This window comes from Zootoca vivipara, chromosome 16 (assembly GCF_965207765.1).
Source record: "Zootoca vivipara chromosome 16, rZooViv2.hap1.1, whole genome shotgun sequence".
Classification (NCBI taxonomy): Eukaryota; Metazoa; Chordata; class Lepidosauria; order Squamata; family Lacertidae; genus Zootoca; species Zootoca vivipara.
Genome location: NC_142599.1, coordinates 19,409,890 through 19,426,339, shown reverse-complemented (window position 1 = coordinate 19,426,339; position 16,450 = coordinate 19,409,890). Strand labels below are relative to the sequence as shown.

The following is a 16,450-nucleotide window of genomic DNA, read 5'->3' as shown; positions in this document are numbered from 1 at the left end:
TAATGAAGGCTTTTCCCGCGCGGGATGATGGGCTTTGGAGTCCCGCTCCAGCCTCCTAACCTGTAGTCTGTCGGATAGATAAACTTCATTTCCCGGGATGCCCTACGGTTCGTGTCACGTGATCTTTAGGAGCTCATGCCTTTGGCAGTCGTAGTCTTGTGTGCTTTCTGGGGATTTTAGAAGCCTGCCCCAAACTACAGCTGCTAGTTGGATTGGATAGAGGACTATAGTTAGAGATGTTGCCTGCGGGGTTCTTCTACCAGGTGTGGGGGGCGATGCCTGTGATGTCGTCTGTGTAAAGGGAGGTGAGTGGTCTGTTGGTCTATTTTGCGTTACTTCCTTGCCGCCCATGGCCTCGGCTCTTATCATTTACAATGGCATGGTAAGCTGCTTCCTATCAGGATTTGTCCATCCAGGTTGCCTTATACTGTACTGAGTCAGACCATTGGTCCACCTAGCTCAGTATTGTCTACACGGACTGGCAGCAGCTCTGTAGAAGTTCAGGCAGGAGACGCTCCCAGCCCTGGCGGGAGATGCTGGGGATTAAGCCTGAGACTTTGGTACGAAGAGGTGTGGGATATAGCTATTAATGGTAAATTAACACGTGCTGTTAAGATAAGACGGGGAATATGCAGGAGAAATGATTTTGTGGAGATATGAAAGGTGTTTGTAGAATTTGTACTGTTAAAACGGAAAGGGGTCAAACCATCTCGAGAGGTGTTGAAATTTTGGGAGGTTGGATAGTTAGAATGGAATGGTCTCGGGGGTGGGGGGTGCACATTTTTATTTTTATTTATTATTATTACTTTGTCAAAGTACCGGTGAGACTTTCACCGGTATCATCAGATAGAACAAGGAGTGTTCACTGCTTGCCAGTATTGGCAATACAGCAATGAGCTAGATAGACCAAAAGTTTGTCTGGGTATGTAGGGCAGCTTCCTGTGTTCCTTTCTCACTATTACCTGATCTTTAAAAAACCCAAAACAAAACCCTGGAGATGCTGGAGATTGAACTGGGGGAAGGGGGCTTGCAAAACACATGTTCTACCACCAATCATTCATCAGCAGAGATTACTTCAGATTGCCAGCTGCATTAAGATTTTTGCAGCAAAGACAACATCAAAGAACCTGGCAATGTCTGAAGAGACAAACAGATTTTGAAGCAATTTTAAAGTAACATTTGTATGATTCATCTTAGGAATGTTTGGGTGCCTAATTCCTTGTTTGTTTGTTTACTTGTTTAAAGCTTTATAAATTGCATTCTCTTTCAAATCGGAACCAGTGAAGGCAGTGAAGGTCCTGTGCGAGTGCCTGGAGGCGGTTGGAGGATGGATGGTGGCTAACAGATTGAGGTTGAATCCTGACAAGACAGGAGTACTGTTCGTGGGGGACAGGAGGCGGGCAGGTGTGGAGGATTCCCTGGTTCTGAACGGGGTAACTGTGCCCCTGAAAGACCAGGTGCACAGCCTGCGAGTCATTTTGGACTCACAGCTGTCCATGGAGGCGCAGGTCAATTCTGTGTCCAGGGCAGCTGTCTATCAGCTCCATCTGGTACGCAGGCTGAGACCCTACCTGCGTGCAGACTGTCTAGCAAGAGTGGTGCATGCTCTAGTTATCTCCCACTTGGACTACTGCAATGCGCTCTACGTGGGGCTACCCTTGAAGGTGACTCGGAAACTACAACTAATCCAGAATGCGGCAGCTAGACTGGTGACTGGGAGTGGCCGCCGAGACCACATAACACCGGTCTTGAAAGATCTACGTTGGCTCCCAGTACGTTTCCAAGCACAATTCAAAGTGTTGGTGCTGACCTTTAAAGCCCTAAATGGCCTTGGTCCAGTATACCTGAAGGAGCGTCTCCACCTCCATCATTCTGCCCGACACTGAGGTCCAGCACCGAGGGCCTTCTGGCGGTTCCCTCGTTGCGAGATGCCAAGTTGCAGGGAACTAGGCAGAGGGCCTTCTCGGTGGTGGCGCCTGCCCTGTGGAACGCCCTCCCAACAGATGTCAAAGAGGAAAACAACTACCAGACTTTTAGAATACATCTGAAGGCAGCCCTGTTCAGGGAGGCTTTTAATGTTTAATAGATTATTGTGTTTTAATTTTCTGTTGGAAGCCGCCCAGAATGGCTGGGGAAACCCAGCCAGATGGACAGGGTATAAATAAATTATTATTATTATTATTATTATTATTATTATTATTATTAAAAAAAACAAGTTGCAAAAAGAATGAAAACATCAATAAAATATCACTAAAAACATCACAAAAAAGTCCATAAATACCAGTTGATTAAAAAAAAATCACGTTGCAAAGGCTGGTCTAAATCACACTATTTTCAGAAGACATCTGAAAGAAGGGAGTAATGGTTCCTGTCAAACTTCTACTGGCAGTGAGTTCCACAGGGCAGGGCCTGCCATGCTAAAGGCTCTGTCCCCAGTAGAGGCCAAGCGAACCTCAGGGGAGTTGGGAACCAGCAGAAATGCCCCATCAGAGGTGGAACATGAGCAATTGTTTTCCCATTGTAGCTATAAGAATAAAAAACCCCCAAACAAATTCAAAAGTAATAGAGTGGGTGGGAAACTAGCACCATATTTATTTATGGTTTTGGCTCAAAAAACTTGTGCCTCTATGACTTTAGTAGCTTTCTAGGTGCCACTACTAGACTCTGGCCTACCCTGTTTCCCCTTTTAAAATATGTAGTCATAAAGTAAGCCATGGCAGGGTTTTTAAGCATTTGAGAAATATAAGACATACCCAGAAAATAAGCCATACTTCCGCGCCGCGGAAACCAACCCCCACAGGCACCTCCACTCACAGAGTCACTCCATGCGCCCGGCACTTCAGGAGTGCGATCAGCTGTGAAGCGGTGCTCCAAGAGCTCCGCTTAATAGCTGATCGCACTCCCGGCTTGCTGGCTGCATCCCCGCGCTCCGCTTTCTCGTCCACCGCCGTCCCTGCCGCTTCCGTGCTTGCCGCCACCGCTGGGCGCACTGCTTCTTCCTTGCCTGGCCTGGCCAAGGAGCTTGGAGTGCCCTGCAGTGGCGGGCAGAGCGCCTGAGCCTGCGGCCTCTGCCTGGCCCGGCCAAGGACGCCTGCTGCCCCGCCACCCGGAACCGGTGGCTGCTGCAGCGCCGAGCACTGAAGAGAGCCCAGCAGCGCCCTGAGCCGTAAAAACCGTACCGGTAACAAGAAAATAAGGCATCCCACCGAAAGTAAGCCACCCTGTGTTTTTTTTTGAGGAAAAAATGTTATAAGATGGTGTCTTTAAAAAGGGGAAACATGGTATTTGCAACCACCATTCCAGCATTCGAAGCAACTCTCAGTTGCATTCTGGACAGCAAATGAGCTGATTTGATCGATGAAGCCCAAAATGATTCTGACTCAGCCATAAATTAGACTAGTCTCCTCTGCTGGGCTGTAGTGTTGTTGTTGTTTTTAAATAATTTCTACGATATTTATATACTGATTATCAACCATCATGGTTCTTGAAGCGGTATGCAATAATGCTGATCAGATTTATAGGCGCATGGGATTGCCATTACTGCAATAGACCCTATTAAGTCAGCCTGGTAAATGAGCCCACAAATAGTATTAGGCTGCAAAGATAAATATTACTAGCGTGTTAATGAGGCTAGTGGAAGAGGGGGAGCTGTAGTCTCTGAAGCTGTAAGAATGTACCGAGAGCCTGTCTGCTGGATCTGGCCAAACACCCATCTAGTCCAGCATCCTGTTCTCAGTGTGACCAAACAGATGCTTCTTCTGGGAAGCCCATAGCCAGATCTGAGCACACCAGCTCTTTTCCCACTTGTGATTCTCAGTAACTGGTATTCAAAGGCGTACTGCCTTCATTAGTGAAGAAGAGAACATAGCCATTGGGGCTTAGTAGCCAACGATAGCCTTCTGTTCCATGAATTTGTCTAATCCTCATTTTAAAGCTGTCCCCCAAGTCACTACATCTTGTGGGAGTAAACCTATAGCAAAGCTGTGCAATCAAGGAAAAGAAGCCAAAGTCTGATCATTTCATTGACATGTGGGTAAACAGTGTTTGATCTTCCCTGCAGAGGTTCCCTTCAGCAAGCGTCTCCATGGGGAAGCGCTATTTCTGTGACTACTGCAACCGCTCTTTCCAGGACAACCTCCACAACAGGAAGAAGCACCTAAACGGGGTTCAGCACCTCCGGGCCAAGAAGGTCTGGTACGATCTGTTCCGAGGTAAGAGGCTGCTTCATAAGAAGGAAGAGCCTTTCGGGTAGATCAGGCCTGTGGCTTATCTGGTCCACCATTCAGCGACCAAGCAGATGCTTATTAGGGGAAGCCCGCAAACAGCACCTGAGAACAACAGCACTCTCTTCCCACTTACAAGTCCCAGCAAATGGTATTCAGAGGCATTTACTGCCCCCGACAGGGAATATGGAATTGTAAGCCTGGGTGGGATTCTTGTGGGACGCCTCTTGCTTGCCCTAGTGGATGTGCGGAGCAATGCCCCTCACCTCATTTTATCCTCTCCATCCTTTTAAGCAGAGGTTGGATGGCCGCATGTCATGGATGCTTTAGCTGAGATTCCTGCATTGCAGGGGGGGTTGGACTAGATGACCCTTGGAACCCTTTCCATCTCTATGCTTCTATGATCCTTTGCCATCTACAGATAGTGCAACCATCCTGCAGGAGGAGCAGAGTAAGAAGCCGTGTCGGGAATTCCTGCTATCAGGTATGCTTTTCTTTTCATTGGGTTCCTTCCACCCCCAAGAAGCTGTTCTCAGGGGCAGGGAGAAGAGTATCAAATATGTGGGGGTGCCCTGCTGGATCTGACCAAAGGCCTATCTGGTCTAGATTCCCTGCAGCGGCCAAACAGATATCTCTCGGAAGCCTGCAGGAGGGCAGCAGCCCTGTCCCTCTGCTGTCGCCTTCTAGTAACTAGCGTTTAAAGATATACTGCCTCTGAGCTTGGAGGTTCTACTTGTCTATCAGTAAGCCTCCATCAACAACCTCAGATATGCAGATGACACAACCTTGATGGCAGAAAGTGAGGAGGAATTAAAGAACCTTTTAATGAGGGTGAAAGAGGAGAGCGCAAAATATGGTCTGAAGCTCAACATCAAAAAAACCAAGATCATGGCCACTGGTCCCATCACCTCCTGGCAAATAGAAGGGGAAGAAATGGAGGCAGTGAGAGATTTTACCTTCTTGGGCTCCTTGATCACTGCAGATGGTGACAACAGTCACGAAATTAAAAGACGCCTGCTTCTTGGGAGAAAAGCAATGACAAACCTAGACAGCATCTTAAAAAGCAGAGACATCACCTTGCCTACAAAGGTCTGTATAGTTAAAGCTATGGTTTTCCCAGTAGTGATGTATGGAAGTGAGAGCTGGACCATAAAGAAGGCTGATCGCCGAAGAATTGATGCTTTTGAATTATGGTGCTGGAGGAGACTCTTGAGAGTCCCATGGACTGCAAGAAGATCAAACCTATCCATTCTGAAGGAAATCAGCCCTGAGTGCTCACTGGAAGGACAGATCCTGAAGCTGAGGTTCCAATACTTTGGCCACCTCACGAGAAGAGAAGAATCCTTGGAAAAGACCCTGATGTTGGGAAAGATTGAGGGCACTAGGAGAAAGGGACGACAGAGGACGAGATGGTTGGACAGTGTTCTCGAAGCTACGAACATGAGTTTGACCAAACTGCAGTGGTAGACAGGAGTGCCTGGCGTGCTCTGGTCTATGGGGTCACGAAGAGTCGGACACGACTAAACAGCAACAACAACAAGCCTCCATGAATTTGTCTTCCCACCCTTTTGAAATCGCTGAAACTAGTAGCTGTCACAGTGCATTTATTTCCCCCTAATTTTTAATTTGCTGCAGGAGGCAGTAGATGTGGACCGTAATAAATAAGTGAATTCGTTTGCTCAAGTGGTTATATAAAAATCCCGCGAATGGAGTTTTGTACACAGGAAGGGCCATACTGCCGGTAATGGAAAGGGTGTGTGTGTGTGTGTTTGTGTTTGTGTGCGATGCACGTTTTGACAATTCTTGAATGCTGTAATACAGGTGAAACTTGGAAAATTAGAATATCGTTGAAAAGTGCATTTATTTCAGTAACGGAACTTAAAAGGTGAAACCAAAACAGTATATGAGATAGATGCATGACATGCAAAGCAAGATATGTCAAGCCTTTATTTGTTGTAATTGTAATTATTTGTCGTTAGGCGGGTCAATTATAAATGGAGTGTAATTAATGAAATGTAATAGCGATGTTTATTTTTGTATTATTGGTAACTATTTGTTTTATTACTGTGGAATTTCCAAAAGAAAGCATTTGTAAAAGGATAAAAAATAAGTTGCATTACTGAAATAAATGCATTTTTCAACAATATTCTAATTTTCCTAGTTTCACCTGTATCTCTTGGTCCTGCTGTGGTGGTTAGCTCCTTTGGTCCCCCGAGGCCAGTGGTTTTGTTCTTTAAAGTTGTCCTTGCTTTGGATCTCTTGGCAGGACGGTGTGATTTCGGCCCCAACTGCAGGTTCTCCCACATGACAGAGGAAGATCTGGAGCAGCTGAATGCTCATGTGCAAGGTAAATGGGGTCTGGAGAATGTAGGCACCCGTAGCCCTAACAGGGTGTGGGATAAACATAAGGGAAAGTGCCAATCCCTTATGTAAGCCCTGTGCAAATCGCTGTTAGGCTGCCTTTAATCTGAGAGCAAGCTAGCACCTCTTGGAGTTCTCCTGTGTTACATTATGCCTGCTATGGCACTGAGGATGGCTTCTTGCCCGAGCCTTGTCTGTGGTCATTGTGATGGGCATCTTTCCCCAAACGCAGCCCCCCCCCCCAACTCCGCAACCTCCACTGCAAAGTGGAGGCAGGGAAGGCCAGAGAAATCCGAGCAGCTGTTCCCGGTTCCTGTTGTGTTTGTTCACCAATTATACCGCTATTGATTATCAATGTAGGGTAAATGGGCTGGGCAAAAGCAAATATAATTGAATCAGCTGGAGAGAGAGAAAGGCAGGGGAGCAAAACTCTCTGTCCCCACCTCCTCTGCTTGATTTCTGCAAATCGAAACCTTTTTAATTAAAGACTCTCCCCTGCAAAGACGACCCTGCTGCCTAGACTTCTGGCATCTGGCAAGCCTGCAGCAATTGGTTTTTCGTGTCCCCACTGTGCAGAAAGGGACACTCAGTTGGGGTTAAGCTTTCTTTGCTGTCTTTCCAGGAGTTCTGAGCAAGATAAGCTGAACCCACAATGCTTTTTGGGGGGGGTGGGGGGCTCTTGGAACAAAGCATTACAGAAGCCGGAACTTGGATGGGAGGGAATGGCTGCAGCGTTTCTGTTTTATGGAAGTTATTGACAATTTAACAATAATCCCCTTGTCTTTGGGGAAGGGCCGTAGCTCAGTGGTCGGGTGTCTAGCAAGCAGGAGGTCCCCGGTTCAATCCCCGCCAGCATCTCCAGGTAGACAGGTAGAGAGGTGCCTGGCTGAAATCCTGATCAGTGTACACAATACTGAGCTAGGTGGACGGAGTATAAGACAGCTTCCTCTGTAAGTATGGAAAAGAGGCTAAAGCTAGGGGTGGCGGGGGGGGGGGGCTTGTCCAAGTCCCACATTGAGGTGAAGCAATATGAATTTCACTTGGACAGGCTGGGGGTAAGCAAGATGTTTTATACCCTTCCTGGGCAAGTGTAGGGCCAGGCCAGGCACGACACAGGAAATTTGCGATTCATTTATTTTAAAAGCATTTCTAAACCACTCAATAGTTTGACACCTCTAAGCGATATGCATAAAGGCTACTTAAAAACAGTATTGTTGAAAATGGAGCTGCAACTTTTTTTAAAAAAAACCCAGTATTATTACAAACAAACAAATCAGAAATTCAGTGGTAACAGGGCCAGGGAAGGTAAAGGTAAAGGGACCCCTGACCATTAGGTCTAGTCGTGACCAACTCTGGGGTTGCGCGCTCATCTCGCATTATTGGCCGAGGGAGCCAGCGTATAGCTTCCAGGTCATGTGGCCAGCATGACAAAGCCGCTTCTGGCAAACCAGAGCAGCACATGGAAACGCCGTTTACCTTCCTGCTGTAGCGGTTCCTATTTATCTACTTGCATTTTGACCTGCTTTCGAACTGCTAGGTTGGCAGGAGCTGGGACCGAGCAACGGGAGCTCACCCCGTCACAGGGATTCGAACCGCTGACCTTCTGATCAACAAGCCCTAGGCTCAGTGGTTTAACCCACAGCGCCACCTGGGTCCCTTATTACGAACAAACAAATCAGAAATTCAGTGGTAACAGGGCCAGGGAAAGCCTGGGCTAAAAGATGCCTTTGCAAGGCATATGAAACAATGAGTGGATGATGGATGGGGCAGGGCATTCCACAACAGTGGGAAAAGCCTGTTTTTGGCTCCTCTCTTGAAGCTAAACCAGAGAGGTTGTGGGGTGGAGAGTCTTCCATGTTACCCGTTTCTGGCTACTCCTCCCTCTTTCCCCCCTTCTTTCTCCGGCTGCCCTCATGAATATTCAGCAGGCTGGAAGAATAATTGGCTGCCACTGCCAAGCTGGCGCGATCCTTCACTCTGCTGGAGTGGTGGGCTGTTAATTTCACACCCTGTCGGAAAATGTTTAACATTTTGCTTAAAAGCATGACATATGGCACTGTCTTAGTTTGGAGCAGGTGGTTGGCAGGAGGGTGGGTCCTGCAGGAGGTGTCTCTGTGTGTGTGGGGGGGGGTCCTCCGGGGTGGGTGGTAGGAGATGCCTTTTTTGCATTCTGTTCTGGAATGGTTTCCTCTGGGGACTGGGCAGGGTGATCTGATCATTAGTATGGGGAGAAGTGTTGGCCAAGTCCCTCTCTCTCCCCCCCCTTTCCCATTGCTTTTTTGGTATTCAGCTGCCCCCAGGAACCTGTGTTCTTGTTGCTGATGAATGGAACGTTTCCTCCCGACTGCCTCCTGCAATCACTCAAGCTGTCTCTGGCTTATTCTGCCTTCGGGCCCCCGTGATTGCGCTGTTAATGTCAACGAGCCAGGATGTTTCCCCTCCCCGAATATGCATTAAAGCACCAAAGCCGTAATAAAAAGCAACAGCACGGGCCTCCTTTGAAGGGAGAGACTGTCCTGGGGATGGGGGTCACCAAGGCAAGATTTCCATGGCTGGCTTGTTTTGCAACGGGCATCAGTCCCGTGTCCCTGCTCGGGGACGGAGGGTGAGAGTGCGAGTTCTGCCCCAGTTGTAAGCGAGTGGCAGGGAAACCACAGCTCCAAGCCTGCGCAGATTCCTGAACCAAGGGTGTAGAAATTCAGCTGTGTGCAAGAAGATGCTGGCTGCTGGATCAGGCCAGCATCCTGTTCTCACAGTGGCCAGCCAGATGCCTGTGGGAAGCCAGAAAACAGGGACTGAGCACAAGTTCGCTTTTCTCTCCTGTGAGTTTCAGCAGCTGATGTTTAGAAGCATTCCTGCCTCTGACAATTGAGGCAGAGCAATAGCCATCATGGGACCCAGGTGGCGCTGTGGGCTAAACCACTGAGCCTAGGGCTTGCTGATCAGAAGGTCGGCGGTTCGAATCCCTGTGACGGGGTGAGCTCCCGTTGCTCGGTCCCAGCTCCTGCCAACCTAGCAGTTCGAAAGCACATCAAAATGCAAGTAGATAAATAGGAACCGCTACAGCGGGAAGGTAAACGGCGTTTCCATGTGCTGCTCTGGTTTGCCAGAAGCGGCTTTATCATGCTGGCCACATGACTTGGAAGCTATACGCCGGCTCCCTCGGCCAATAATGTGAGATGAGCACGCAACCCCAGAGTCGGTCACGACTGGACCTAATGGTCAGGGGTCCCTTTACCTTAATAGCCATCATGGTGTTTGTGGCAGCTAGGCTGGTGGCTGGGAGCAGCAGCCCGGACCACATAATGCTGGTTCTAAAGGATCTTCATTGGCTCCCAGTGTGTTTCCGATCACCATTGACCTTTGGAGACGTAAACGACCTCGGTTCTGTATACCTGAAGGAGTGTCTCCACCCCCATTGTTCAGCCCGGAGACTGAGGTCCAGCTCCGAGGGCCTTCTGGCGGTTCCCTCCCTGCAGGAAGTGAAGCTACAGGGAACCAGGCAGAGGGCCTTCTTAGTGGTGGTGCCCACCCTGTGGAATGCCCTCCCACCAGATGTCAAGGAGATGAGTAACTATATTATCTTCAGGAGACACCTGAAGGCAGCCCTGTATAGGGAATCTTTATAATGTGCGATGTTTTATTATGTTTTTATGTAAGTTGGCAGCTGCCCAGAATGGCTGGGGCAACCTGGTCAGATGGGCAGGGTACAAATAATATAATATTATTTACTGGATCAGGCCAATAGTCAATCTAATCCAGCATCCTGTTCTCACAGTGGCCATCAAAGTGGCAAGCCTGCAAGCAAAGACTCGAGTCCCTCCTGGAGTTTCCAGCAACTGTACTGCTCCTAACACTTAAACTGCAGAATTTGATCCCACAAGATAGGTCCCCCTTTTTCCTAATACTAGGACCTCCAACGACTCTGAACGTTGGAAGATTTGGAGCAGACAAAAGTGCTTCCTCACACAGTGACAAACTCAGCGACTCAGTTGCACCAAGCCAAGGTTGTGTCAATACTTCAGGCACCAAACCTGTTTCCAGCATCTCCTCCTTGTGCCTTGCAGCCGTGCCATTGCTCCATTGAGCTATGGAACTCACCCCTGCAGAAGGCAGGGATAGCCGATAACTGGGATGGCTTTAAAACAGGACTGGGCAACTTTGTGGAGGAGAAGACTGACCAACAGCACCACGAAGGCTCCGCTTTTCCTCCACGGTCAGAGGCGGTAATGCAGGCATCCCCAAACTCGGCCCTCCAGATGTTTTGGGACTGCAATTCCCATCATCCCTGACCACTGGTCCTGCTAGCTAGGGATGATGGGAGTTGTAGTCCCAAAACATCTGGAGGGCTGAGTCTGGGGATGCCTGCAGTAATGCTTCTGAATTCTAGTTGCAGGGAGCCACAGGAGGAGAGAATGTTCTTGGTATTTGGGTCCGGCTTGTGGGCTTAGCAGAAAAGGCTTCTGGTTAGCCACAGTGAGAACAGGACGCTGGACTATTGGCCCTGATCCTTCAGAGCTCTTTTGATGTTCTTGTGGCTCTTCTGTCTGTTTTCGGAGAGCTACAAGGACCTGTCTTCTGAAACAGGAGTTGCAGCTGGCCCTTCTCTTGCTGCTCTGTGCACAACCTGTGAGTCTCATTGGCACTCTCCCCTGTTGGTGATCCACGCTTGGTACAAGCCTGTACAAATTCTGCCAAGGCAAAGGACGTTGTTGCTGTTGTTCTTATTAAAAAAAAAGCTGTTCCAGGATTTGGAGCTGTGTAGGTGGAGGACTGGATAAGATGGGAAGGCAGAGCCATCCGCCCAGAAGTGGCCAAATCGCAGATGGAACGGCAGCTGGGAAGGTGGTTCCGTAAAGGGAACCACAGCGCCCGGGCCAGAACTGTCAGCTGCAGGAATACAAGGAGAAATAACTCTGAGTGTGTTCAATGGGGCGAAAGGCTGTCGGGCTAAATGAGATTGCCCTTGTCCGTCTTTCCAAAAAAACAGAAGAGAGGAGGGCGAAAGAGCAGCGGCAGGACAAGGCAGTCGCCACGCCTGGCACCATTGATGAGTGGCTGGAGAAGAGAGCCAAGCGGCTTGGCACAGCTCAGACTGACAGGTAATGTGCTATCTGCAGCTGGGGGCGGGCGAGATTTAGGTGATGGCAATGCTCTGCCTCCACAGTTGGAAGCAGCAATGTGGGAGGGGAGAGTGCATAGGGTTGGAAACTGACAGCAGTATGCTGGACTAGATGGGCCATGCCTGGGCCCGGGCAGAAGAAGAATGGTGGAGACCGCCTCCCCGTCCTGACCCTTCCAGAGGAGAAGAAGACAGTTCAGAATTACAACAGGAGTTTGAGGGAGGTCACAGCTCAGAGAGGGGAAAGCTGGGAAATAATGGGAGAGGAGGAGGAGGAGGAAGAGGGAACACCAGGAGGGCAACAGCTGGAAGAAGGTGAATGTCAGGGGCTGGACTGAGGAAGAATGGTGGAGGCCGCCCCCCCCCCCCGAACCTTCCTGAAAACAGGACAGTATAGATTTAGAACTGTGGTTTGCAGAAGGGTTCAGAGGCTGCAGAGGGGAGAAGCTGGGAAATATTGGGAGAGCAGCAGGAAGAAGAAGCACCAGGGGAGAGACAGCTGACAGACTCGCATGTCTTTAGAAAGCATTCAAGAGCCCCCTCTCGCAGAACCCGGGGGGGCCTTGAAAGTAGGAGAGCAAAGGGCTCAGAAGCAAAGGGCCTTCAGCGCCACCCATAGGGGACAAGGTGACGAATGAGGAAGTGGGAGAAAAAGGGGGCGGAGACACTCTCAGGACAACGCCATTTTTCCAAGAGGCTGTGTTTCCAAGCCTCTCTCTGTGAATATTGAATAAAAAGCAGTCGGTAAGGACTTTTCCTTGTCTTATCCATTCCTGGCAACCTGCCGTGGGGGTTGCATCCTCTGCCACCTGACAGGCCATTGGCCTGATCCAGCAACCAGGCTCTTACGTTCTTAATTGCATTAGGAGGGGAAGTGGAAAGCTACTTGGCCAGTGTGGTTCAATGCCCGACATCTCCACATAGGTGTGGGAAAGCCCCCTGTCTGAAACCCTGGAGAGCCACTGCAGGTAGACTGGGGACAGGGACCTTTGAGACCTCCAGATGTTGTTGGACTCCAACTCCCATGGGCCCCAGCAGGCTGGCCGGCAGTCGGGGGATGATGGGAGTTGCAGTTCAGCAACATCTGGAACAGCAAAGTCCCACCTAAGACAGTCTGACTTTAACAGAACTTTGGCAAGAACTTGTACCCGTGGGCCAGGAAGTGCATTCTTCAAATCTCACCTCGGGGTTTCCCTAATTTGGTGACTCCAGCCAAGCCATGACCTTCCAGTCTGACCCTCCCTGTTTGCAATATTGAGATGTTGACACTGACCCTACCTCACAGGGTTGTTGTTGCAAAGGTTACCGAGATGTTGTTGCTGCACCCCGAGCCCTGCAACAGCTCTGTAGAAATATGGAGTCTTGGAGGGCTGAGGGTTTTTTTTTTAATATAAAAAGTACCTGATTTCCACTGCTGTGCTTTTCTTCTCTCAGTCCCCTCTCGGAGGAAGAGTCTGTTTTCCAGTATCCACCTGGTTGGCCTTCGGTCCAGGATCTTCCACCTTCCCTGCAGGCTCCGCCTCCTGGTGGATGGCGGGTCCCACCCAATCTCCAATGGGGATGACTGTGCTGACACAACCAGGACGCCCTTCGGAACACCAGCCGGTGTCCCTTATGCCTTTGCTCCCAGTGTTGCGGAGGAAATACAACAGGAACAGGGAACCTGGGGGCCTCCAGATGTTGAACTACAGCTCCCATCCTCCCCAGACGGTGGCCGTGTTGGTTGGTGCTGATTGGAGCTGGAATCTTGGGGCGCCGCCACATCCTCCCCATCCCTCATATCGGATGTACATGTATACCCTTTCAGCTTTTCTGATTATTGACTGCTGCTCACGTTCATGCAAATATAATGCGGAAAACGCAAAGGAGAATCAAAACGAAGTGGACCTTATTTAACGTAATGGTTTGATGAGAAAAAAGAAAATGTGAAAACTGCTAATGGAAGAAGTCACTGAGGGGCAAGATTGGAAGAATGGAAGATTGGGCACTGAGGGGTTCGCTCTGGCAGTCCTTGAAAGGGTGTCCCAGGGTAGAGTGGTCTGTAAGAGGTTCCCCCATCTCAAGGCTCTCCATTGCAGATCCGTTCTCTCCTTTGCGGCTCCGCTGTCAGGACTGTGGGGGTTAACAGCAAAACTGGGGACGTTATGGAGGGGTGAACTTTGCATTAACCAGATCCAAAGGGCTCATCTTCCCACAGTGTGGCTCCAAAGCATGGTGGGTGTGGGGCTAAGACCCACCAACCCTGGGAGAGAAAATTCAGAAGGAGGAAGCATTCTGGATGATGAAAGCAGAAGAAAATGGGGAAGGGGGGGGGGGAAACCATCCTAATCCACAGATGCCATCAACCACCCCAGTAAGAACCCCTGGATTTTGCAGTCCTTCCAACTTGGTTTCTTTGCTTTACCTGGAGATGGTGGGAATATCTATTGTCGTCGTTTAAATAAAGTTCAGCTGAAATTTGTACTTCCGTGTGTACTTGTAAACATAAATGTTTATATTTCTACAGAGCCAAGATTTTGGGACATGTGTGTGGGAGAGAATATTAAATCAGCAGTACCATTTGAGTGTCCAAACTTGCGTTGTTTGACTTCCTTCTCTTTGCTGCCTAGTTTAAATGTGCGCCGGGGGAACGCCAAGAGTTTTAACCCCTGTGACATTGCACATGCCCAGCGTTGTGTTTAAGATTTGGCCCTTGGCTGTTGCTTTGCATATGCTGTTGTTTGTGTGCCAGGTGTGGGCAGCTGGTGTGGGCACTGTGCTTGGTGTGCTGATGGCAAGGGCTGGCATCACTGGGCACCTGCGAAGGTGCTGCCCGTTTAAAAGCCCTCATTGCAGAGCAGCGATGGGAGATCTGTGGCCCTTGTTTTTTTTGCTGGACTTTGCACATCTCATCATCATTGGCCTGACTCGCCAATTGGGTCCAATCTACTGGGAGAACAGGGCTTGCTCTGAGGATCTTAAAAACCAGGTAGGTTCATAAAGGCGAAGAGCCAGGCCTTTCAGTAACCAGGTCTAGAGATGTAAAATTCCCGGAAATTTTGAAGCTCGGAAAAAAACCCTGGTTTTTTTCCGGAAAAAAATGGAAATTTTCAGAAAAATTGGAAAAAATGCTATATTAGCACTTCTTTTTTCTTTTCCAGATTTCTATGCTATTTCTAGCATATTAAAAAAAAATATAGTTTATCCAAACAGGAACTGAAATTTAACCTGTCATTCATCACTGTTTGCTATGTAACATGCTTACTCCACCTCCCATGTTTTGATCTAAACCAGTAGTGGCCAAATTTGGCCCTCCAGCTGTTTTGGGACTACAATTCCCATCATCCCTGGCCCCTGGTCCTGTTGGCTAGGGGTGATGGGAGTTGTAGTCCAAAAACAGCTGGAGGGCCAAGTTTGGCCACCACTGATCTAAAAACACACACACACGTACGTACACATGTGGCTCTGTGTCTAGAGCAGAAGCCATTGCAAGGGGACAGGGAAGAAGTTCCTCAAACTCCGAAGCCATTGAGTTGTGTGAGCATAGCCCCAGAGCTCACAGTTTACCTGTGGGGAGTCATAAATTACCAGCTTTTTATAGCCTTGTATTCTCCTTTGAGTGCTGTGAGTAGGAAGCCGTAATGGCACAATGCATCACTGATGTGCCAGCTGTTAGGGGTGAACTTGTTAAAGAGTGCCATCGGAAAGGAGCTGTCCCATTGGCTGGGGGAAGTGCAGGCAGCATGTGCCCCAGTGGGGTATTAATTCAGCACGTATAGCCTATTGACCGGAGGTGCCTGGACGGAGGGCCAGAGATCGCAGGTTGGTTGCTGGGGGGCTGGAAACAGCTTGATGGGTCATCATCCACAGCCTATCGCTCTAGATTGCTCCTGGCTGTTGCCTTCCATTAAGAGCTTGTTAAAATGCATTGCGCTTTCCCTCCACATTCATGCCCTCCCCCCTTTCATTCAGCTTCTCCGTGCCAGTGGTCACTGGCACAGTTGTGGTGGGACTCTGAATAGGGAGGGAGGGTTGGTGGTACTGTGAAAGCATCTCTCCACTCAGAAGGGATTGCCAGCTGTTTCATTCCTCTTCTCTACAAATAGGAAGAGGCTTTTCACCAGAATCTGCTAAAACGAAGGGGAAAGCCTTCATATTAAACGGGAGTTTCCAAGCAACCCCCTTCCTGAATCAGAGAGGAGGTTGCATGGGATCCTGCCAAACTGAACAGCATTTAACCCCCCCCCCAAAGGTAAAGGGCCCCCTGACTATTAGGTCCAGTCGCAGATGACTCTGAGGTTGCGGCGCTCATCTTGCTTTACTGGCCGAGGGAACCGGTGTAGAGCTTCCGGGTCATGTGGCCAGCATGACTAAGCTGCTTCTGGCGAACCAGAGCAGCGCACGGAAACGCTGTTTACCTTCCCGCCAGAGCAGTACCTATTTATCTACTTGCACTTTGACGTGCTTTCGAACTGCTAGGTTGGCAGGAGCAGGGACCGAGCAACAGGAGCTCACCCTGTCGAGGGGATTTAAACAGCTGACCTTCTGATCGGCAAGCCCAAGGGGCTCAGTGGTTTAACCCCTACACACACACAAACCACACATCAGCCGACATGCTGGGGACTGAATCCTGCTGCTTTTGTCTGCACACCCCTACTGAGAACAGGTGCCAACAAAGGATTGAACCCCCACCAACCTGCCCAGCAGCTGGCATCACAAACTGGGGGGTGGGAGTGGACTTATTGGCTGAACTGGACTCCTCTGG

The 16,450-nt window shown here is 49.4% G+C and overlaps 1 protein-coding gene across 2 annotated transcripts; it reads left to right on the top strand.

Annotated features, from left to right (window-relative positions):
• The first annotated feature begins 120 nt into the window (after window positions 1-120).
• On the top strand, window positions 121-14,283 carry ZMAT5 (zinc finger matrin-type 5). Of its 2 annotated transcripts, XM_035099305.3 has the most exons (6): window positions 121-305; window positions 4,061-4,211; window positions 4,645-4,707; window positions 6,490-6,570; window positions 11,575-11,686; window positions 13,141-14,283. In XM_035099305.3, exons 2-6 carry the CDS (start codon window positions 4,085-4,087, stop codon window positions 13,268-13,270), a joined length of 513 nt encoding a protein of 170 aa, XP_034955196.1. In that variant the 5' UTR covers window positions 121-305; window positions 4,061-4,084; the 3' UTR covers window positions 13,271-14,283. The 2 variants fall into 2 exon arrangements, with proteins under 2 accessions (XP_034955196.1, XP_034955195.2); XM_035099304.3 differs by lacking the exon at window positions 11,575-11,686.
• The last annotated feature ends 2,167 nt before the right edge of the window (window positions 14,284-16,450 follow it).

What these genes read in the sequence shown, in the direction of transcription:
- ZMAT5 (XM_035099304.3), top strand. Translation starts at nt 4,085, where the DNA reads ATGGGGAAGCGCTATTTCTGTGACTACTGCAACCGCTCTTTCCAGGAC. An exon ending in CTGGTACGATCTGTTCCGAG is followed by an intron (nt 4,212 to 4,644) that starts GTAAGAGGCTGC and finishes TGCCATCTACAG; the next exon opens with ATAGTGCAACCATCCTGCAG. An exon ending in TCGGGAATTCCTGCTATCAG is followed by an intron (nt 4,708 to 6,489) that starts GTATGCTTTTCT and finishes ATCTCTTGGCAG; the next exon opens with GACGGTGTGATTTCGGCCCC.